Source organism: Pleurodeles waltl, chromosome 6 (assembly GCF_031143425.1).
Source record: "Pleurodeles waltl isolate 20211129_DDA chromosome 6, aPleWal1.hap1.20221129, whole genome shotgun sequence".
Classification (NCBI taxonomy): domain Eukaryota; kingdom Metazoa; phylum Chordata; class Amphibia; order Caudata; family Salamandridae; genus Pleurodeles; species Pleurodeles waltl.
Window position 1 is genome coordinate 1,328,453,266 of NC_090445.1, and position 18,810 is coordinate 1,328,472,075.

The 18,810-nt window shown below is 42.0% G+C and overlaps 1 protein-coding gene across 1 annotated transcript in view; it reads left to right on the plus strand.

The window, feature by feature from the left end:
* TSPAN14 (tetraspanin 14) overlaps nucleotides 1-18,810 on the plus strand; it is a 292,700-nt gene that overhangs the window by 248,020 nt on the left and 25,870 nt on the right. The window contains exons 6-8 of the mRNA XM_069240648.1: nucleotides 6,884-7,009; nucleotides 15,122-15,166; nucleotides 16,056-16,181. Coding sequence (XP_069096749.1) covers nucleotides 6,884-7,009; nucleotides 15,122-15,166; nucleotides 16,056-16,181 — 297 coding nt within the window. The remainder of the gene's footprint in view (nucleotides 1-6,883; nucleotides 7,010-15,121; nucleotides 15,167-16,055; nucleotides 16,182-18,810) is intronic.

An 18,810-nucleotide genomic window follows, 5' to 3' on the forward strand; every position in this document is an offset into this window, starting at 1 on the left:
GTGTCCAGGATAAAACATTACTGTTGCAATGTACTTTACCTTAGTAGAAAAGCAACCCAGTACACCTTGACTTCAAACCCTGCACAAATTCCACAGGCAAATGCTACAAACTTGTAAACATCATAGAACATACAGAATGCACCAGGGTCTACCACCCATGCAGTGGATAAAAATGTACTGCCTTCAAGTGAAAGTCGAATGTCTACACCCATTCCTCAAAAAACTCTTGTGTATGATTGGAACCCATTCTTTTCTTCATAACTGTATTTTTCATCATGATTTGATGCAGTTGCATTGATTTCACATGCATCTCCTGACTGATGGGACCCTACCTCAAACATTCATATATAACAATTTACTAGGTAGTAAAGCAAAATCTTCTTGTGTGGCTCCAAATATTGTGCCCTACCCTATTCTCTCTGTAACTAGCATAATATTTGACAAAACCTGTGGTTCATTGCATGTGTCGCCATAGATAGAAATGCTATGCTTACTCCTGCTACCTAGTGTTGGTCTAGGACATGTGCAACTTGTTTTTCTTCAAAGAAGTCTTCAAATCGTGAGGTATGGTGATTCTGCGTATTACATGGCAGTCTGCTCCATTGTTAGATTGCTTCTTTCTGTTATCATGTTTGGGTGTACATTCTGTCACCTTTGGTTTGACTCCCTCTGCCTTTGGGCTCCAGTACCTCTCAGTTTCTCCACCTCAGTGTGCATAAACAGTCTTCTTTTGCTTAATCACACCTGTTGAATTCGACATCCAAGTTCGTTCCATTGCTTCCTCTTGGAGCTCTTGCCCTTTTCCAAGAGCTACCCCTCGGCATCTTCCACAGAGAATCCAGCCTAATTAATGAAAAGAACCCCTTTCCCATAACTCTAGACAGATCACCACTGGGTCGGTAACTCGTGTCTTTTCCCGGAGCACTACAAGGCATCCTGTGCTGCCTGCCTCGCTTTCCGATCCAAAAAGGTGCTCTGGTACTGGCAAGATTGGTGCCTATCTCGACGTACTATAGCAGACCAAGGTATTGAGGCAAAGTCAGAGACTTTGAGCCAGTAGGCCCTCTGCTTCAGCCCAGAGCGGAACTCAGACTCCAATGAGAAGGCCTGCCTCTTGCCCAACAGAAGACGTCGACTGTGAGTACCACACACCCTCCACCAGCACTAAGATGCCAAGCACTTAATTCAAGAGGGTCAGGCATCAAGTCCCGAAGTCCGCACTCAGACATCCTTTCTGCAGCTTCCTGAAGGTCACGGCCAGCACTGAACGAAGCCTTGAAGCAGAGTCTGAGCCAACTATTGGCACCAAAACAGCTGCTTCAGCCCCAGCCATCAACACAAACTGCTTCGGCTCCCAAGAATCTTTCAGTTCCAAAAAGCCATTCAGCTAACAACATGCAAAGGAAATGTTTGGCGCCTAAAGCCCAATCGTAGGCAGGGGTGGAGGACCATAAGCAGCCCATTCTTCTTTGACTCCAGGAGAAGCAAGACACCAGAAAGCGGCACACTCAGAGAGGGAGAATTTTGACCACGCCACCTCTGAAGGAGCAAGACTTTCTGTCTTGCAAATGTAAACTTACTTTCGAAGAGGAGCTTGTTCATGAACCCTTTTCTCCACTTGAGTTGAGGAAACATTGTGACAGAAGCATTACTCCAGCACTACCTTGACTCCCCACACCACCTCCTCTTCCTCCTTCATCTCTCTTCTTTATCACCTCTACAACATCCTCTTCTGTCTCCACAACTCCTTCCTCAGATACACTCACAAGAGAGATCACCACGCTCCTCTTATGAGTGAGGGAGGCCTGTGCACCCCAACGATCCATACAGGGCACCGTTCGACCATGGGATGGGAGACAACCCATGGGACTATTACAGCATTGACCCACCTGTAGACACAGACCCAGAAATCTACTGGCAAAGCCACCACCTGGTATCACAAGATTATAAGCAGGACCTCAACCTTACACAAGGTAGGGCTTTCATTAGGATCAGGAAGGCGAGAGCTTTCTTATGGAGACACTCTCCTCTAACCAGAGTTTGGTGTAATAACTCCCAATACCTAAAGTCATGCTGAGAGCAGTGCCTGGAACCTCGTGAAAGCTATGGTAGTAACTCCAAAGGTTGATTAAAGTAAACAAAAAACATACATGGCAATACTCTCCGACCCACCGTACAAGACTCTCTGATGGTACATTGGGCGTGAAAGCCGTACAATGCACAGGGCCCTGGTATGTTCCTCCCCCAAATAAAGAGAGGAGAAAGAGGGATGTAGCGGGCAAATGTGTCACTACTCAATAGGCAAACCAGTGGGGAATTGCGTACTCCATCAGGCTACTTTCATATTATAATTGTGCTCACTGAGATTAGGGATGGAAGAGGTTCTCCAGCATCCTCCCAGATGAGTACATGAAGTCTCAGCTGTGCCCTGGATACAGCTGATACCGTAGTGCATGGCACTAAATCTAGTGTCCTGATTCGATGACATTCCTGTCTGCGTGTTTCTGGTTTCAAACTAGAGGCACAATTGCTTCTCATAAACCTGCCTTTCAACGGAGAGCACCTCTTTGGACCGCAGGTTGATCAAATGCTGGGAAAAAATCAAAGGGAACACAGACGATTTGAAGGCAATGAGCCATCCAATTGCCTTCTCCATGAGGGTCCTTTTGAAGGTACAACTATTGGGGGGGCTCTAAAACCACCTCCCTCAAGGCATTTACCTCCTACCAGGGCAGCAACACCAACAGACAACTTCACGGGGCTACTCCTCTGGAGGTGACAAAGGCAGTAATTCCAGAGGCAGAGGTAAAGGTTCTATGACTAAGTCAGCCACCACCACTAAGCAGTGACTCCCTCTTCTTGTCCCTCAACTCCACCCCCCAAACCTGTCAGGGGAAGGCTGCAGTGTTTTTTAACCTGCTGGCAGGGGATCAACTTCGATCAGTGGGTTCTTTCCATTATCAAGCAGGGAGTCTGCTTAGAGCTCATCCCATCTCCACCAATCATCCCCACCTGAAAGCACACACACTCTCCCAGGAACACCATCGCCTTTATCAGGAGGTCAAGGCACTCGTTCACAAAGGGACCTAAGAACCAGTACGGCTCCACTACTGAGCAAGGGAACATACTCTTTGTACATCCTTATCCCTGAAAAGGATAGTTGCCTCAGACCCATACTAAACCTCAAGCCTCTCAACTAATCCATCTTGTCAGAGCACTTCCACATGGTGATTCTCCAGGATGCAATCCCTCTACTGCAGTGAGGCAACTTCTTGGAAGTGCTCTGATTGCAGCAAGCAGTCTACCTGCAGGACACCTACTACCTGTCCCTATCCCCCCTGCACATTACAGGTATCTCATGTTTGGGGTACGTGGTCAGCATTGCCAGCTCAAAGTGCTGCCTTTGGAAGTAACCACCTCCCTCGGGAAGTTAATGAAGTATCTTGCCACAGTCCCTGGTCATCTCTGGAGAACTGGCACCCACTTCTTCCCTTACTTGGACGACTTGCTGATCCAGAGTGCAGCCCAACAGCAGTACCTGGAACACACTCCGTTTATGATCAACCTGTTACAAGGTCTCAGTTTCCCATCAAAATAGGCAAGTCCTACCTTCATCCCTTCCAGATCCAGCCCTATTTTTGGAACAGTTCTCAATTCAGTCACCGGTAAACCCTATCCCAGCCCAGAGCATATGTCTAAGCAGTCCAAATGTTGCACCCACTTTTCCAGCCAGTCCGCCAACTAATAGCAAGGACATTCATGCGCCTCCTTGGCATGATGGGCATTATCATCGCCATAGTTCCTGTGCGAAAATACTCATATGCCTGTTGTAGAAGTATTTATCAGCACAGTGATCACAAATGGAGGGTCACTGGGAGGCTCTAGTGTTGATCTGGGACCGCACTCATCACTCTCTGCAGTGGAGGAGCAGCACCGATCTGTTGCAAGGCAGGCCCTTACTTGACCCAGTCCTGCAGGTGACCATAACAATGTATGCTTCACTCACCGGGTGGGAAAAACTTGACTGTGAAAGGCACATGGACACCCCATCAAGAGGGTCTCCACATCAACTACCGGAAACTGCTGGCTGTCCATCTACCACTTAAGTTGCTCCTCATTCTGGACATGGTGTTTCTTATTGGCACAGACAACATTACTGCCATATACTACCTACAGAAGCAGGAAGTCACTCACTCAGCACAATTGTCTGCATTGACTCTTGTAATTGGCGGCAGGCAGACCATCACAAAGTCCATCAGCTAGTTGAATATCTACTGGGAGTGGACAACAACCCTGCAGACCTGTTCAGAAGGATGCACGAAACAAGTACATGACTGTGGACTCCACCCACAAGTCCTCCTCTTGTACTTCCATCAGTGGGTATTCCCCGACGAAGACCTCTTTGCCACGGACAAAAATGGAAAATGTCCAAGCTTTGCTTCAAGGTATTTACAGCCATAATCCTTAGGCAATTCACTATAGAAGAATTGGTCAGGGTTATTTGCCTACGCTTTTTTTTACCTTTCCCACTTCTTCCGCTCGTGGTTTGGAGGCTTCAGCAAACATCCCTCATGCTCATCCTAGCGGTACCCATTTGGGCCAGGTAGCACTGGTTTATCACTGTCTGAGACCTCTCCCTGGCACCTTACGAGAAGCTGCCCAACTGGCCACACCCTCTCAGGCAGAGCCAGGGCAGCTGTAACGCCAGAACCCCAAGCAGTTACATTGTGCAGTTTGGCTCCTGAGACCTTAGAATTTGGATACCTTAATTTATTTCCAGACTGTATGCTCACCCTCAAGAAAGCATGCAGGCCTACAATAAGAGCCTGCTGTGCAGGCACATCAGCCATTTCATTGCATCAGTCCAAGATGTTGTTTATCTGCTTCACTAGCAAAAGCCAGGACTTGCTTATACCTCCATTATTGTTCACTTGGCCACCATTGTTGCCGCCTTAAGAACAAAAATTACACCTCACCATTAGAGCCCCAATCATTAAGGCGCTCATGGAGGGACTGAAAAGAGTAATTCCATCCGCAATGACATCTGCCCCTATGTGGGATCGCAATATAGATCTCACTAGACTTATGGGCCCTCCTTTCGAACCACTTCACTCATGCCCTTTGCACTTTCTTTCCTGGAAGGTAGTCTTCCTAGCGTCCATCATCTCCCTAAAGGCGTGTTTGTGAACTTCAGGCCCTGACCGTACCAAAACGTTTCTTCCAATTTCATGCAGATAGGGCAGTCCTTACGAATAACTACAAATTTCTCCCCAAGGTGGTCTCTTCTTTCACTCCAAACTATAGAACTCCTAGTGTTTTCCCACTTCTTGATTAATTGGTGGGTAGGACTCTTCACTCACTAGACATCAAAAGTCCCCTCATGTATTACATTAACTAAACAAAATCTTTCTGTAAGAAACAACTCTTTTTCCATGCCAGATGAAGGCTGCAATCTCTCTCAGGCAAGAATGGCGCACTGGTTTCTGTGTTGATGTCTTAGGAACTCAGTAACAAGCTAGCTTTGGCCCAGGTACCCTGTGCGCCCTTTTAGTCCTCTGCAATGTCCTCTGCCTAGCCACTGCTTTGGTGACAACAGCTTTACAGTCTGTGCACAGCATGCTTATCTACAGCTACACATGTCACAACCTGAAAATGTTACCTACCTTACAAGCATCTGTTCATGGCATGTAGTGCAGTAGATTTACATGCCCACACCCACCTCCCCGTAAGTCTTTGGTCGGTGCAGATGCTCTTCTTTCTTTACTCATTGCTTAGCCATCGCAGTCTGTATTGCTTTGCTCCATTCCTATCTTCACCCTCTATGTGGAGAAACAGTCCCCCTCCATCTAAAATCTTATAGGGTCACTTACCAGACAACATACGTTCTTTCTTTTGGAGTATCCCTTATGCTGTTATGCTACACTACAGTTTGGGTACCCTCATTTATGCCTTCTTGTCATAAGGCAATTGATTCTACTAATCTTTGTGGACTTGTTCAGAGACATGACCATCCTTGATTACTTGGTACTGCTTTAGAGCTCTCGTCAGTTCAGAGTCTTCCTTATCATGTACATGGATTTTTAGATTCTAATTTATCACATAATTTCTATCAACAAATATCTGTACAGTACCTAACTTTATATTTAGGTGTAAAGGTTAACCCCTCAGAGAGACACGGTGTTGGGACCAAAATGGAAATCACCCAGTGGTAAAACAAACATGAGGCCCATTCAATACTGGTCTACTTCCTTCAATGTGTCCCAATCCTAGAATCACAATGTCTCGATAGATCCAATTGTCTTAGCATGTAGACCTAGCTTTAGAAACAGCTGACTGGCCCTGCTTACTCCTCTTCCCCACCAAATGCTAATGCACCACTGATCATAGAGTAGCTGTGCTATGACTAGGCTTTGCCCACGAGAAGACCTGCACAAATTACCTTATTACAGCAAAGCTAACGTTACTGGCTAATCAGTTAGAACTTACAAAAAATGGTTGGACATTAAAGCATTCTTTAGATTTTCACAACCTGCCTCTGAGGTCCTAGACCCAGTGCCAAAATCTGACTAGTCGGCAAGCTGAAGATATTTCAGAAAGAATACCAACGTTTCTGCCAAAAGACCTTGAATCTCGTTTACCTTCATCTCTCCAGAAGGAGATAGTGGCCATGAATATTCGGCAACATGCCCCACCAAGGGAGCAACCTCCTTTTAGCGTTTACTCTAGGAACAGACTTAATTAGCATTTGCAAAATCTCAGAGCACTGAATTGTTCATACTGCAAAGCACTCTGGCGCTCCGGTGTTATCAACATGTATAAAAAAACGTTATTAAATGAAAATTAGTCTGTAATAACTGATAATGTTGTATATTTGTTTTTACAGAATATGTGCTGTGGTGCCCAAGGTCCGGATGACTGGAATTTGAATGAATACTTTAACTGCACCCTTGACAACAATAGCCGGGAGAGATGTGGCGTACCTTTCTCGTGCTGTACACCAGACCCAGCTGTGAGTTAATTCTGTAGTGTGACCTTGACTGTTAAAGCTAGTATTTCCTGTCTTTCGCTGAAGAAGGATATCCTGCCCTAAAACTAAACAAAAACGTCAGCGCTAGGATTTGGCCAATTTTGGAAACCAAAAATAGAGGTCCTTTGTACTCTCTCTGCTCTGTTCATGTGCATATTATGTGCATATTACTTGATCAGATACTTACATCATTGTGAAAACATATTGATAGTTCTAACAGTTGGTCAAGTGCAGTTTGCTAGGTTAACCTTTTTTTCCAATCCCATTGATGTGTAATGAAATAAAAAATCGAGTCACTTACAAGTGCCGTTCAGATCTTGAAAAATGCTGTCCGAGAATAAATAATGATGTTATGTACAGAACAATAAAAAACAAGCATTCGCAAAGCGAATAAGTCTTGCCAATGTGAGAGATTTAGTCTTTGTCAATACATTTTAGCCATGTGATACATCAGCGTGGCTGCTGTTTAGCATGGCTAAAAGTTAGTGGCGTAGAGGTCTGGGTTATGTTATAGATTGGAGGGTCGTGGATTGGAGTGTCTGGTCGGCGAATGGAGGGGAGGGTTGGCGAATGAAGGGGAGGGTCGACAAACGGAGGAGAGAGTGGCCTAGAGTGGAGTATGTATGCTGTGGTAGTGCACGGACATTAGAGACATCACATTTTCAATTGAAATAACCATTACATTTGCACAGACATACATATTTACTGAAATATACAGCACACTAACTGTAATGTGTAAAAATGACATCACCTGGTGTATTGATTTATTTTGATCGTATTCAAATGTTTGTTTCAGTCACACTTCAGAATTACAGTAAAAGTGCTTAATTTCTGCCTTCCAGATTCTGAAATATTTGCACATTTAATGTACAGACGTAAATTTTGTTTTGTGCTAGAAACAAACTTTCTTTTCATACCTCCAGTACTCAGGAAGGTTGTCACATAAATCCTCTCACTTTAAAAACAGAAAAAGAAAAGTAAACACCAAACTCCCCCGGAAGACAGAGCTTGAGATTTGATTGACCCATGTCTTTGAATGCAAAGCAAATGTGACAAGATAAAAATGAAATGTAAAGGCCTGTTTACAGAAAGTGAGCAGTTGTGGAAGAATATAGTATATAGGCTTTGCTCCTCTTGTGGGACAAATACATACGGGATAACCTAAAGCAAACAAAGGCAGCACATTGAAAACAAGCAACTGTAATTACAAAACACTAAGCCAGTGGTAAGCAATGGGCATAATGCTATCCCAGGGAAGCTTTCAGAATGTCCACAATAAGTGTTTTACAACCAGACAGCTGTGCTGTCTGTTAGGCTTCGACGTAACAAAGTAGCAGCATCAAACGCTATGTGAAAGCATGTGATTGTTCATTGTGGGTTGTGGTTTTATCATTTGAGTTTAGCTGCTGTCGATGATCTACAGGTGGATGTGCTGCTTCTAAGTCTCCTTAGGATCTTACAGATGAAGTGTGCATGTTATGCTGACAATTTCACGATATTTTCTTCTGCAAGCTCTATAAACCACCCATATGCTTTATTGTTTACCAGAATGTTTTTATCATCTAGCATTAATTTGCAGTATTAGGATAAATGATTCTACATTTGATGTTTAAGTATTAGTTTCATCTGAAAACAATCTTCCACAATGCATTGCAACCATTCCATGTCTTTTTTTTATTTCGTGCTTATTGATACTTCATGTGGCTTATTCACATTCAAACCTATTGGTGAGCATTGTCCAGCCGTCATCTTCTTCCCTGTCTTGACTGCTGATGAAGTTTTTATACCTTTGTGGCACCGATGCTTGCCATGTATTATTTTTTATTTAGTTTTAATTTTATACTTTGCAGCCTCATCAATGAAGGTGCCAGTGTGCAGTACACAGTACACAGTACACCTTAAAGAGATGGCTAATTTCCTTACAGAAAACCAATGACACAATAGTGAACTAAAAAAGAGTGCCAGTCTTCTGAAGGCAAGACGAAGATAAATGGGAAGAAGCTATTATAGGAGGATGGTGTGAAGGTTAGACAGGCAGGATAATTTGCAGAGGAGGGATAAGAGAAAGTAAGAGGTGAGGAGTGTGGGGACGAATGGGAGGGAAAGGATGTACAATGGAAAAACTGACTGGGTGAGGTGTAGAGTAAAAAAAGAGTACTCCTGGGAAATGAAGGAGGAAGAAGAAGCAGGAAGTGGCGAGTTTTTGTTTGAAATAGTGTTCAAATACATACTGTACAGCACTGTATATAGTATACAACTATATATTTTTCACTGAAAAAACAAAGGTTAAATTGGTGTTTTTGTGAGGTGAAAATGTCAGTTAAAACATATCGTTTTAAATGAACAAACCACAGAAATTGACCATGCACTGATAATTACACCTTATGACATCTTCTGTGACATCATTGATGATATCACTGCAACATTTGCAATAAAATTATTGATTAGAAATCTGGGCATGAGATATTTATCTTAGGGCACTTTTAACTGACATTTTCACCTAACTATAATGACACTTTAATCTTTGCTTTTTTTTCAGTGAATTTCTAGGTTTTTTTTCATGTAAAGTAGTATTTTATTGCCATATGTAAAGCCAACTCTCCACCGCGCACAGACTTGTTATGCACGGCGTGGTGTTGGCCAAGGGGTCTTTTTCATGGCTAGGCCCTGCGGCCAACATCTCAAAGACAACCAAACCTATGGCATGCATGGCCTTGAGCCATGTATGCTGTGGAGTTGGCTGTAGAGCCTGGCCTGTGTCCAGACCCTTCGTCCAACCCATTGCACAGCCTCCCTATCCAAGCCATTTCAGGCCTCATGAACCCCATTCCCGAGACCCCCCTCTACCCACCCAGGGAGTAGGTGCCTGGCCCACCTCCCCACGCCTTAGGACTTTGGAGACCCCATTCCCTGGGGTCGCTATTTTTTGTTTTTCCTTTTTAAAGGAGAGGGAGAGCTCCTCAATTCTAAAGTTATAACTTCTATTCCTAATTTGTGCATCACCAGTTATAACTTACATTTGTAATTTATGCACCACCTTCAATTTACTGTACGTAGTGCACATCCGGGTTCAGTCTTGTCGCATCAGTTGCCATACCGTATTAACTATAACTCCCCACCCTGACATGCACTGTGTTCTGAGAAATTGTCATTGTAGATGTCATGTGATTTATTATGGCTGCTATAATTTCACATCCTATAAGTTAAATAAAATGCAAAGATATAACCAGTACACGGACAGTAAGTTGAAGGTGGTTTGTTGATTGTAAATGTAAGTTGTAACTGGTGATGTGGAATTGGGTACAGTAGAGTGGCATATAGTGTAGTGGCATAAACTGGAGTTGCATAAAGTGGAAAAGTTTGGAATGGAGTATAGTAAAGTTGCATACAGTGAAGGGGTAGAGTGAAGGGGCACACAAAGGAATGACATGGAGTTGAGTTACAAAGAGTGGAGTAGTGTATAGTGCATTGGCATTGGATGGAATGATGTAGAGTGGTATGTTGTGGAGTGGCTTACAGTGGAGTGGGATAGAGTGTAGTTACGTACTGTCTAATAGTGTGGAGTTAAGTGGCATGGGATGCCATAGAGTAGAGCGGTATACAGTTGAGTAGCGTAGAGTGAAATAGCGTTCAGTGTAATGTCGTACAGTGGAGTACAGAGTGGAGTGGTGTACAGTGAAATAGCATTAGGTGAAGTGCTGTACAGTGCAGTGGTGTAGACTGCAGTTTTGAAAAGTGGAGTAGAGTGCAGTAGTGTAGAGTAGTGAGGGGTTAGAGGATAGTGATGTACAATGTAGTAGTGCAGCAGGAGTGGCATAGACTGCAGTGGCATACAGTGGAGTAGTGTAGAGTTGAAGTGGTATAGAGTGAAATATTGACTGTAGTGGGGATAATGAAGTGACATTGCCTGGAGTTTTTGTACAATGGAGTAATGTATATAGTTAAGTAATGTAGAGTAGAATGCTGGGTGCTGTAGTGGTGTACACTAGAATAGCGTTTAGTGGAGTGGCATACACTGGAGTGTTGTAACCTGGAGTGGCTCTGCAGTGCAGTAGCGTACAGTGGAGTGCAATAAAGTGAAATAGCCTGGAGTGTAGTAGAGTTGAATAGCATGGAGTATCGTAAACTGAAGTGGCACACTGTGGAGTTCCATACATTGAAACAGCATACAGTGGATTGTCATAAATTGGATTGGCATTCAGTGGAATAGCATTGGGTGAAGTGGCATATAGTGGAGTGCCATAAACTGGAGTGCCATGCAGTGAAATGGCATAGAGTGGACTGGTGTAGAGTGATATACAGCGGAGTAATGTACAGTTTAGTGGTGTACAGTGTAGTGGTGCAGATTGGAATAGCGTACAGTGGAGTAGTGTAAAATGTAGTGGCGTACTGTGCAATACCATAGTGGAGGGGCACAGAATGTTTTTCAGTATGTTGGTGTGGTGTACAGTGGAATAGCGTAACTTGTAGTGGTGTAGAGTGTACTTTTGTGCAGTGGAAGACCGTACAGTGGATTGGCATAGAGTGGAGTACAGGGTAGTTACATGCAGTGGAATAGCAGGCAGTGGAGTGGCATAGACAGTAGATTGGAATGAGGTACAATGGAGCAGCATAGAGTGGAATCTGTTCTGTGAGTGTCATAGTGCGGTAGAGTAGTGACATACAGTGGACTAGCGTACATTGGAATAGGGTAGAGTGTAGTGGTGGATGGTAGAGATGCGTATAATTGAATATCGTACAGTGGAATTAGGTAAAGTGAAGTGAGGTACAGCATAATGGTATGGACTGGAATTGCATATAGTGGAGAGACATAGAATAGTGTGTCATAGAGTGGAATAATGTAGAGAGTAGTGTCGTAGAGTGGAGTGGTTTAAGGTTGGAGGGTCTTAGAATAGAGTGGAGTTTTGTAAATCGTAATAGCATAGAATGTAGTATATATAATGGAGCGCTGGAGGGTGGGGTGCCATACAAAGGAGTGGAGTAGAGTAGAATAACATTTGCGGAGTAAAGTGGAGTGACGTAGAGTTGAGTGCTATATAATGGAATAGCATAAAGTGGAGTGTTGCACAGTGGAATAGTGTAGACTTCAGTAGCTTACATTGGAGTGGTGTAGACTGTAGTACTGTACAGTACAGTGGAATAGTAGTTTTCAACACATTTCCTGTGCGTTCTTGATTAGGACCTTTTTTATAGGTAACTATTAGGTTTTATATTTGTTCACTACCTATTTTCACTTTATACAAGTGATAATAGAGAAATGCATTTATAGGTTTTTATATATTTTTCCAGTAGCTTAGGGCATACTACACGTTTAAAAAAAACAAACCAAAATGAATAAATAAACAAGTAGTGCAGTGATTTTTAGGTATTACTGAGGCACATTTTAAACTTTACGTGAAGATTCAAACATGTTAAAAATTGTATATATAATGAAGTGCACTATATTGCAAAATATAGTGTAAGTACAGTGTATTTCGAATAATTACTGTACTCTTTATTTTTTTAACATACAGAAATATATACATATTTTTCCCTTTACTACTACCACTTTATTAAAGTGGTAATATGTAGGAGAATAAATATCAAACCTAATACTTACCTATATCTTAGAGTGAAAAGCAGAAGATATCTAAAGTGTAAATAAAAACAATCTTGCTGCCTTTCACTTCCACGAACGTTTGTGAAATTACCGTGACAGCAGGTATCAATAAATTAAAATGCCTTCTAACTGAAAAAATACTTAGCTGTTGTGCCCAAAAGGATCTTCTCCACACCATAATGCGTAACTTGCCAAATGTGATTAAAATCTGAATAGGCATTTGGCTACTACACGAGTACAAAGTCTATAGGAAAATGTCCAAATATGGGAGGGTATAGTTTTTTAAGGGACACTTTTTCTGAAAAGTTGTCATTCAGCATGATAACCCGTGCAGCTAAAAAGGCAGCCATCTTTGGGTTTCTAATCAACTATAGACTAAGAAAGCACGTGGGTTCGCTTTCACACTGCTAACACTGTGCAGCACAATCACCCCCCTGAAGTTCACGTTATTCCTCTGAAAAACAGCAACTCTTATGAAGTTTTATCATGTAGATTGTCAGCCTAATCGATTGCTGACTTTGCATTAAAAAAAGACGAAATCTATGCATAGCCTGCTTCTGAACCAACTTGAGTCATTGGACAGAGCGAATGTGCTCTGCATGAAGTTGCACAGTGCATGTGAAACTTTGTGGCAGATGACATAATTGAATCAAGCAGACAGGTGCATCTTTGCTGCAAATGTTTAATAATACTGTATGGTGGACTATGGTCCTTAGTGAATCCTGGCATGCATGATTTGAAGGCGGAGCGACACTGATCATCGTTCATAGGCAAAGGGCATTTTTAACTTTTTCATTTAATTCCATCTGTTTTATGACTGATACCACTTTGCAGCCTCTTAGTAGTTGTTACCTTAACATTTTGTAGTTCCATACCCTATCATATTTACTTCTTTTGAAGTATGATGCCACATATATTCCCGCAGATAATTGAACCCTTTCAGAATGAATGATAAAAAGCTTGATTCTGCTTCAAGAATCTATCAAAGGTTCATCTATCCATGTAAAATTACGATGTTTTCGAATGAATATATTGTCTTCTTTAGTACACGTGGCAACAATGCTATCCCTTCCACAAGACATAGCTACTGAAAACATATTTTGTATACATCTAAATGTTAATTGATCAATATAGTTATTTTTCTTCCTGGTGTAAAAGGGAAATCAGTAAAAATGTGTATTCTGCCAGCAAAGGCTAGTGATTAATGCCTCCTAACAATTACTGTGCGACAAACCGCTAAGTGCTTTTAAGGATGCTCTTCTGCATTAATGGCAATTCACAGTAATGTGGCCTCGTACAATGTACCGCAGTGTATGGATGTTAGCCCCCGAGTAACATCGTCTTCTTTATAGAAGGCTGTGATGATCAGCTCGGAACTGAAACTGAAATATCACGTTAACATTCTAACACGACTGTAGGACTGTTTATATTCCTTACCTAAATCATTGCCACATCCACAGCACCAGTCTTGCTAGGTCACAGCATTGTCACTCTTACACAGCAGTCCGACAGTTCCTTCAGGTCCTAGAGTCTGTAACTCATTCATAAATGTCACATTCGCCAGAGTGTGTTTAATGCTTCTAGGTTAACATTGTCAGGTGTTTGTTGGGGGCACTGCCGTAGGATTGATAGCCTGTAGGCTGTCAACAATGCTGATGCACTGGCAGTAGCCTGACTACATAGCATTGCTATGTACATGGTGGTGCCTACTGAACTAAAGCAATAACATTGCACAGTTTCTCTTCACAGATGTGTTGTTGTCTCACATGTATCACATTCACAGCGTTACATACTTATTGGGCACATGTATTGTGTTGAAGGTCTACAATAATGCAGTAATGCCAAGCCAGGTTTCGATTTACCGATATGTTAAGTATTGAGTCAAATACTATTTACTTCAGTACTCTGATGGCCAGGCTGGGCTCTGTCAGTAAACGTGATTGTGAAATAACCTCTGGCCCAGACACAGATCTTTTGACGCTTGAAATAAAATCTCTTAACACCGCAATATTTTAAAAACAGTTATCAGTTGAAGGGCAGTGACATGTTTGGCTCTGGAAACTGGTTAAATCTGGATTCTGATTTTTGGCATCAATTACAGAAGACCGAATCCGCTAGTAAGTTAATCAAATGGAATGTCTGTATTGTTCATGCAGTGGCTTTAAGTCGAAAACTGGAAACACTCGTATAAGACTGGCTGCACCCATAGTTCTAATTATGTTAAAGTAAAGTAATGCTGTCAGCCTTTCTCTCCCCCACCCTGCCTCCCATGCATTGCGATCTTCTCGTGCACTGTTACAACGTGTATCCTTTAAATTGTGGTTAATGTTGAATGTCTGCTTTGCTGCTTGTTGATATTCTTTCAAAATAACATAAACCGTCTTTAAAATTACTCCCAGTATAGAGTTTGTTCGATGCCTCCTTGAAAGTCCTCTCTGTTGCTTGGGAAATGAGCTTAATTAAAACAACCCACTTGTGTGAATTTTGTTTTTCAGCAATCGGTCGTGAACACGCAGTGCGGATATGATGCTAGACTTCCTGTGAGTATATCCTGTATGTTTGTGATGTATGAGTAGGTAAACTTGAAAATAGAACTTAAGTGCTTAAGCTCTAGAGTGAGGTCCAAAAGTAATGGTTCTGGCCTTATGTTACAGGCCGCCAGATCTGGCCATAGAAAGTACAATGGTTGAATGCTTGTTTATAGGGGTGATTGATATGTTGTGTTCTTATGGGGAACGAGATTTCCACCTCATGACCTCTGCGGGTGCAGATTTAAGGTTTGGTTTGCTGTACATGGTACATTATAGGTAAGTGACTGAGGCTGCAATTCCAATTGGCCTGTTGATAGTACCTCTAGGGGAGGCATTTACAGGGTTTTAGTAGTTTGAGCCTGCCTCCCCTTTCTAAATAGTAATATGCCACGCTGCACATGACCCCTCAAGAGTAGTTGCAATGCCTAAAATGATGTTGCACCTCTTGATGATTACTTTAACACCAGAAGTCAGCAGGCCTTTGGGGAGACATGCAGGGTGTTCGTTCTGCTCATGCCTCTGATAGGCCTTGCAAGCTGCAAGAAGGCCAGCCTGACTTTCAGAGGCACTGGTCTTTCGGTGCATCTTTTTTTCTTTGTAGAGCAGTTCTGTTTCTGTTATTGGCCAGAGCATGGCGTTTCCCATTGTCATTGCTGAGACTTTTATCGGAGTTAGAAAGCAGCTGCAAGTGTAGTTCTATACCATGACATTGACAAAGTCTGAGGTGTTGTGATACAGGGACTCTCATTTCGGCTATATGCAGACGTTACAGGGGACCTGGGGAAAGTACACTGATTTCTACTGCTAAAACGACCCACAAGCTTGTTTTATTTTAGTGGCAACTGAACAAAATGTACTGTGACAGGCTGTTAATGCATTTGGTAATTTCTTTCCTAAGGGCATTTCGAGTAATACGAGAAATACCCCAATTTATGAGAAAGGATGTATTCCTGTTCTCGAGGGATGGTTACCAAGAAACATCTACATTGTGGCTGGAGTCTTCCTGGGAATCTCATTATTACAGGTCAGTGTACTTTGATTCCCAGTTAGGAATAAATGTTTGAATCGTTACAAATATCCTGCTACCTTTGTTGAATTCAGTCTCTAGACAAGCTTGTATGTAGGGCCAACGGATTTTGCAGTGTCCGGTGTGTATTGTTTTTTCACTGAAGTTGAAAGACCTCCATTTTCCCAGTAAATCTGAAGTTCTTAGAAGTTTGAGGAAATGAATCTGCAATTACCTGGCTTGGAGCTTTAAAGTATCTTTCTGCAGTTTTTGGTCATAAGTTTTAGAATTCAAAATGCAAGGAATTGTTTTGAAAGGAACATTGTTTCAACTAGCAGGACCAAAATATAAAAAATCCATCTAAAAATATGGTCCTGTGAATACACTGCTGGTAATCGTGTGAATGTTTTATAACAGCATGATAAAGAACATGGAGCATTTCAAGTATCTATTGAAATACGGGATAAACCATTGTAACAAATGAAGAAAATGTAAATTCACCAAATATGTGATGTCTTTCAGGTGCTCGACAATAAGATTAAGACATCATGATCTATCGTGTAAAGAACATCTCATTGGCTCACTATAGGGTTAGGGTATACAAGAACTCCTCCCTATTCTGATGCAAGGCTAAAAACATTAAAGATTGGAGATTGCATGCATGCACTGCCATAGGTTTCACCTTCTATATGTTCCCACTGGCTTTCTCTTTCACATTCTTGTTGCAGTCTACATGTGCAGTAGCTCTCTGCAGCCACGGCTCCTCCGCGTTGGCGTTAAGAGTGTCACCCCGCTGGCTCAGAGCCATCAGATGTAAAATAAAATTATATTTTACTATTTTATTTTTCAGCTGCTGGCAGAGCCAGCCTGTAGGAATTGGCAGGGCTGGGCCATGAGAGCGGGGAGTAGCTAGTGGAGTGCACTTAACTGGGCATGTCTGTTTGGCTGGCTGTCTTAGGCAAGCAGATATTTGAGCATGCGCAGACCTTCAATACAATGTCTTTTTTTTCTGGTCCTTGTACGACAGACACAACTGATATAAACCTACACCCAAGCAGTGAGTTAGTGACTAATGACTGGCGAGTGGAAATTTCTTCTGTATCTTCAAGAAGAACTTTATGGAACATTAAATGAAATAGAAATGCTTCATGCGCAGAACTCGTGCTGAATGTTTATTCTGCCTCGTGCAGTATGCGTAATCCAACGACATCATGCGCAACAGGCATCAGATGTACTACGTTATTTCGTGAACCATCCGGAGTGTATGTGAATTGTGTAGCAGCATCTTTAAAAGACAGGCTTCTTGCGGATAGAATCGGATATCCTATTGGTGAGTCACACACCATGTGAATACTAGAACCATTGTTTAATTCTTAGTTTCTAGATATCACAAAAGACAACCAAACATCACACTCTACTCTTTGAGGGAGCAAAGCAATTTTCATTGGTGATTTGCACACCTATCTGAACCCCAAAAATATTAACTATTAGGTGATTATCACACCCTATTGAAGTGGACATTATCACTTTACATCAGTGATTTGCACACCTGTGTGAATTCCGAAAATATTAAACATTCGGTGATTCGCACACCACATTGAATTGAACACCCATCACAGTTAAAGTACTTAATATTATATGACGACTTGCAGTTTAAAAAAAGTTATCTAATGAAAATATATATCTATATCTTTATATTTAAAATGAGTTAACAAAACTTTACTTTGAACCCTCCACAAGTGTTCTGGCCAGCAGGTTTAAAACCATCTTTAAAATGGTCAGTATAGAAAGAGTATTGTTTTTTAAATTACATAGAGACTGTAGACTCTGATGGTAAAATGTCTGCAGAACATAAAAAGCACAATCTTCTACATTCTTTAGGTCTTCAAGGACTTAAAACGTTTAACCAAATGAACAAAGCTATTGCAGGGAGTGTTGATCATGGATGAAAGTACTAAAACAGGCAATAGCCTACTTGAAAGATTGCTGTTGGTATTTCAGAAAAACATAGGCAAGCCGAAGGTTTTGGACATAATAGAAAACCGTAAGGACGGTCCTACCAAAAATCCATAAGGTTAGGAATATTCCTATAGCCTTAAGGGACGAGGTTACACAAGAGTAAGAGAAATTAACTAACACTAATATAATTGAACCTATAGAGTCATCTTAATGGGTCTCTCCTCTAGTAGTAGGAAACGTAGTGATGGAAAACTAAGTTTGTGTTGATTTAAAACATCTTAACAACATAATTGTAGTTCAATTTCAATTACCTGAAATACATTAAATGCTTTCCCTATTAAAAGGAGCCAAGTGGTTTTCCTTAATTAACCTAATGGCAGCATATCATCAAATTCCTCTTACAGAAATAGCAAATAGTACACAGCATTTATCATGCCCCAAGGTTGTTATCAATAGGAGAGAATGCCATTTGGTTTGGCGGCAGCTGTATTTCAATGGTTAATTGCACCATTTATGGGGCAAAATGGACACACACAAAATTCTTTAACCCCTTCGCTGCCAGGCCTTTTCCCCCTCCTGTGCCAGGCCTTTTTTTTGCCTATTTGGGGCAGTTCGCGCTTAGGCCCGCATAACTTTTTGTCCACATAAGCTAACCAAGCCAAATTTGCGTCCTTTTTTTCCAACATCC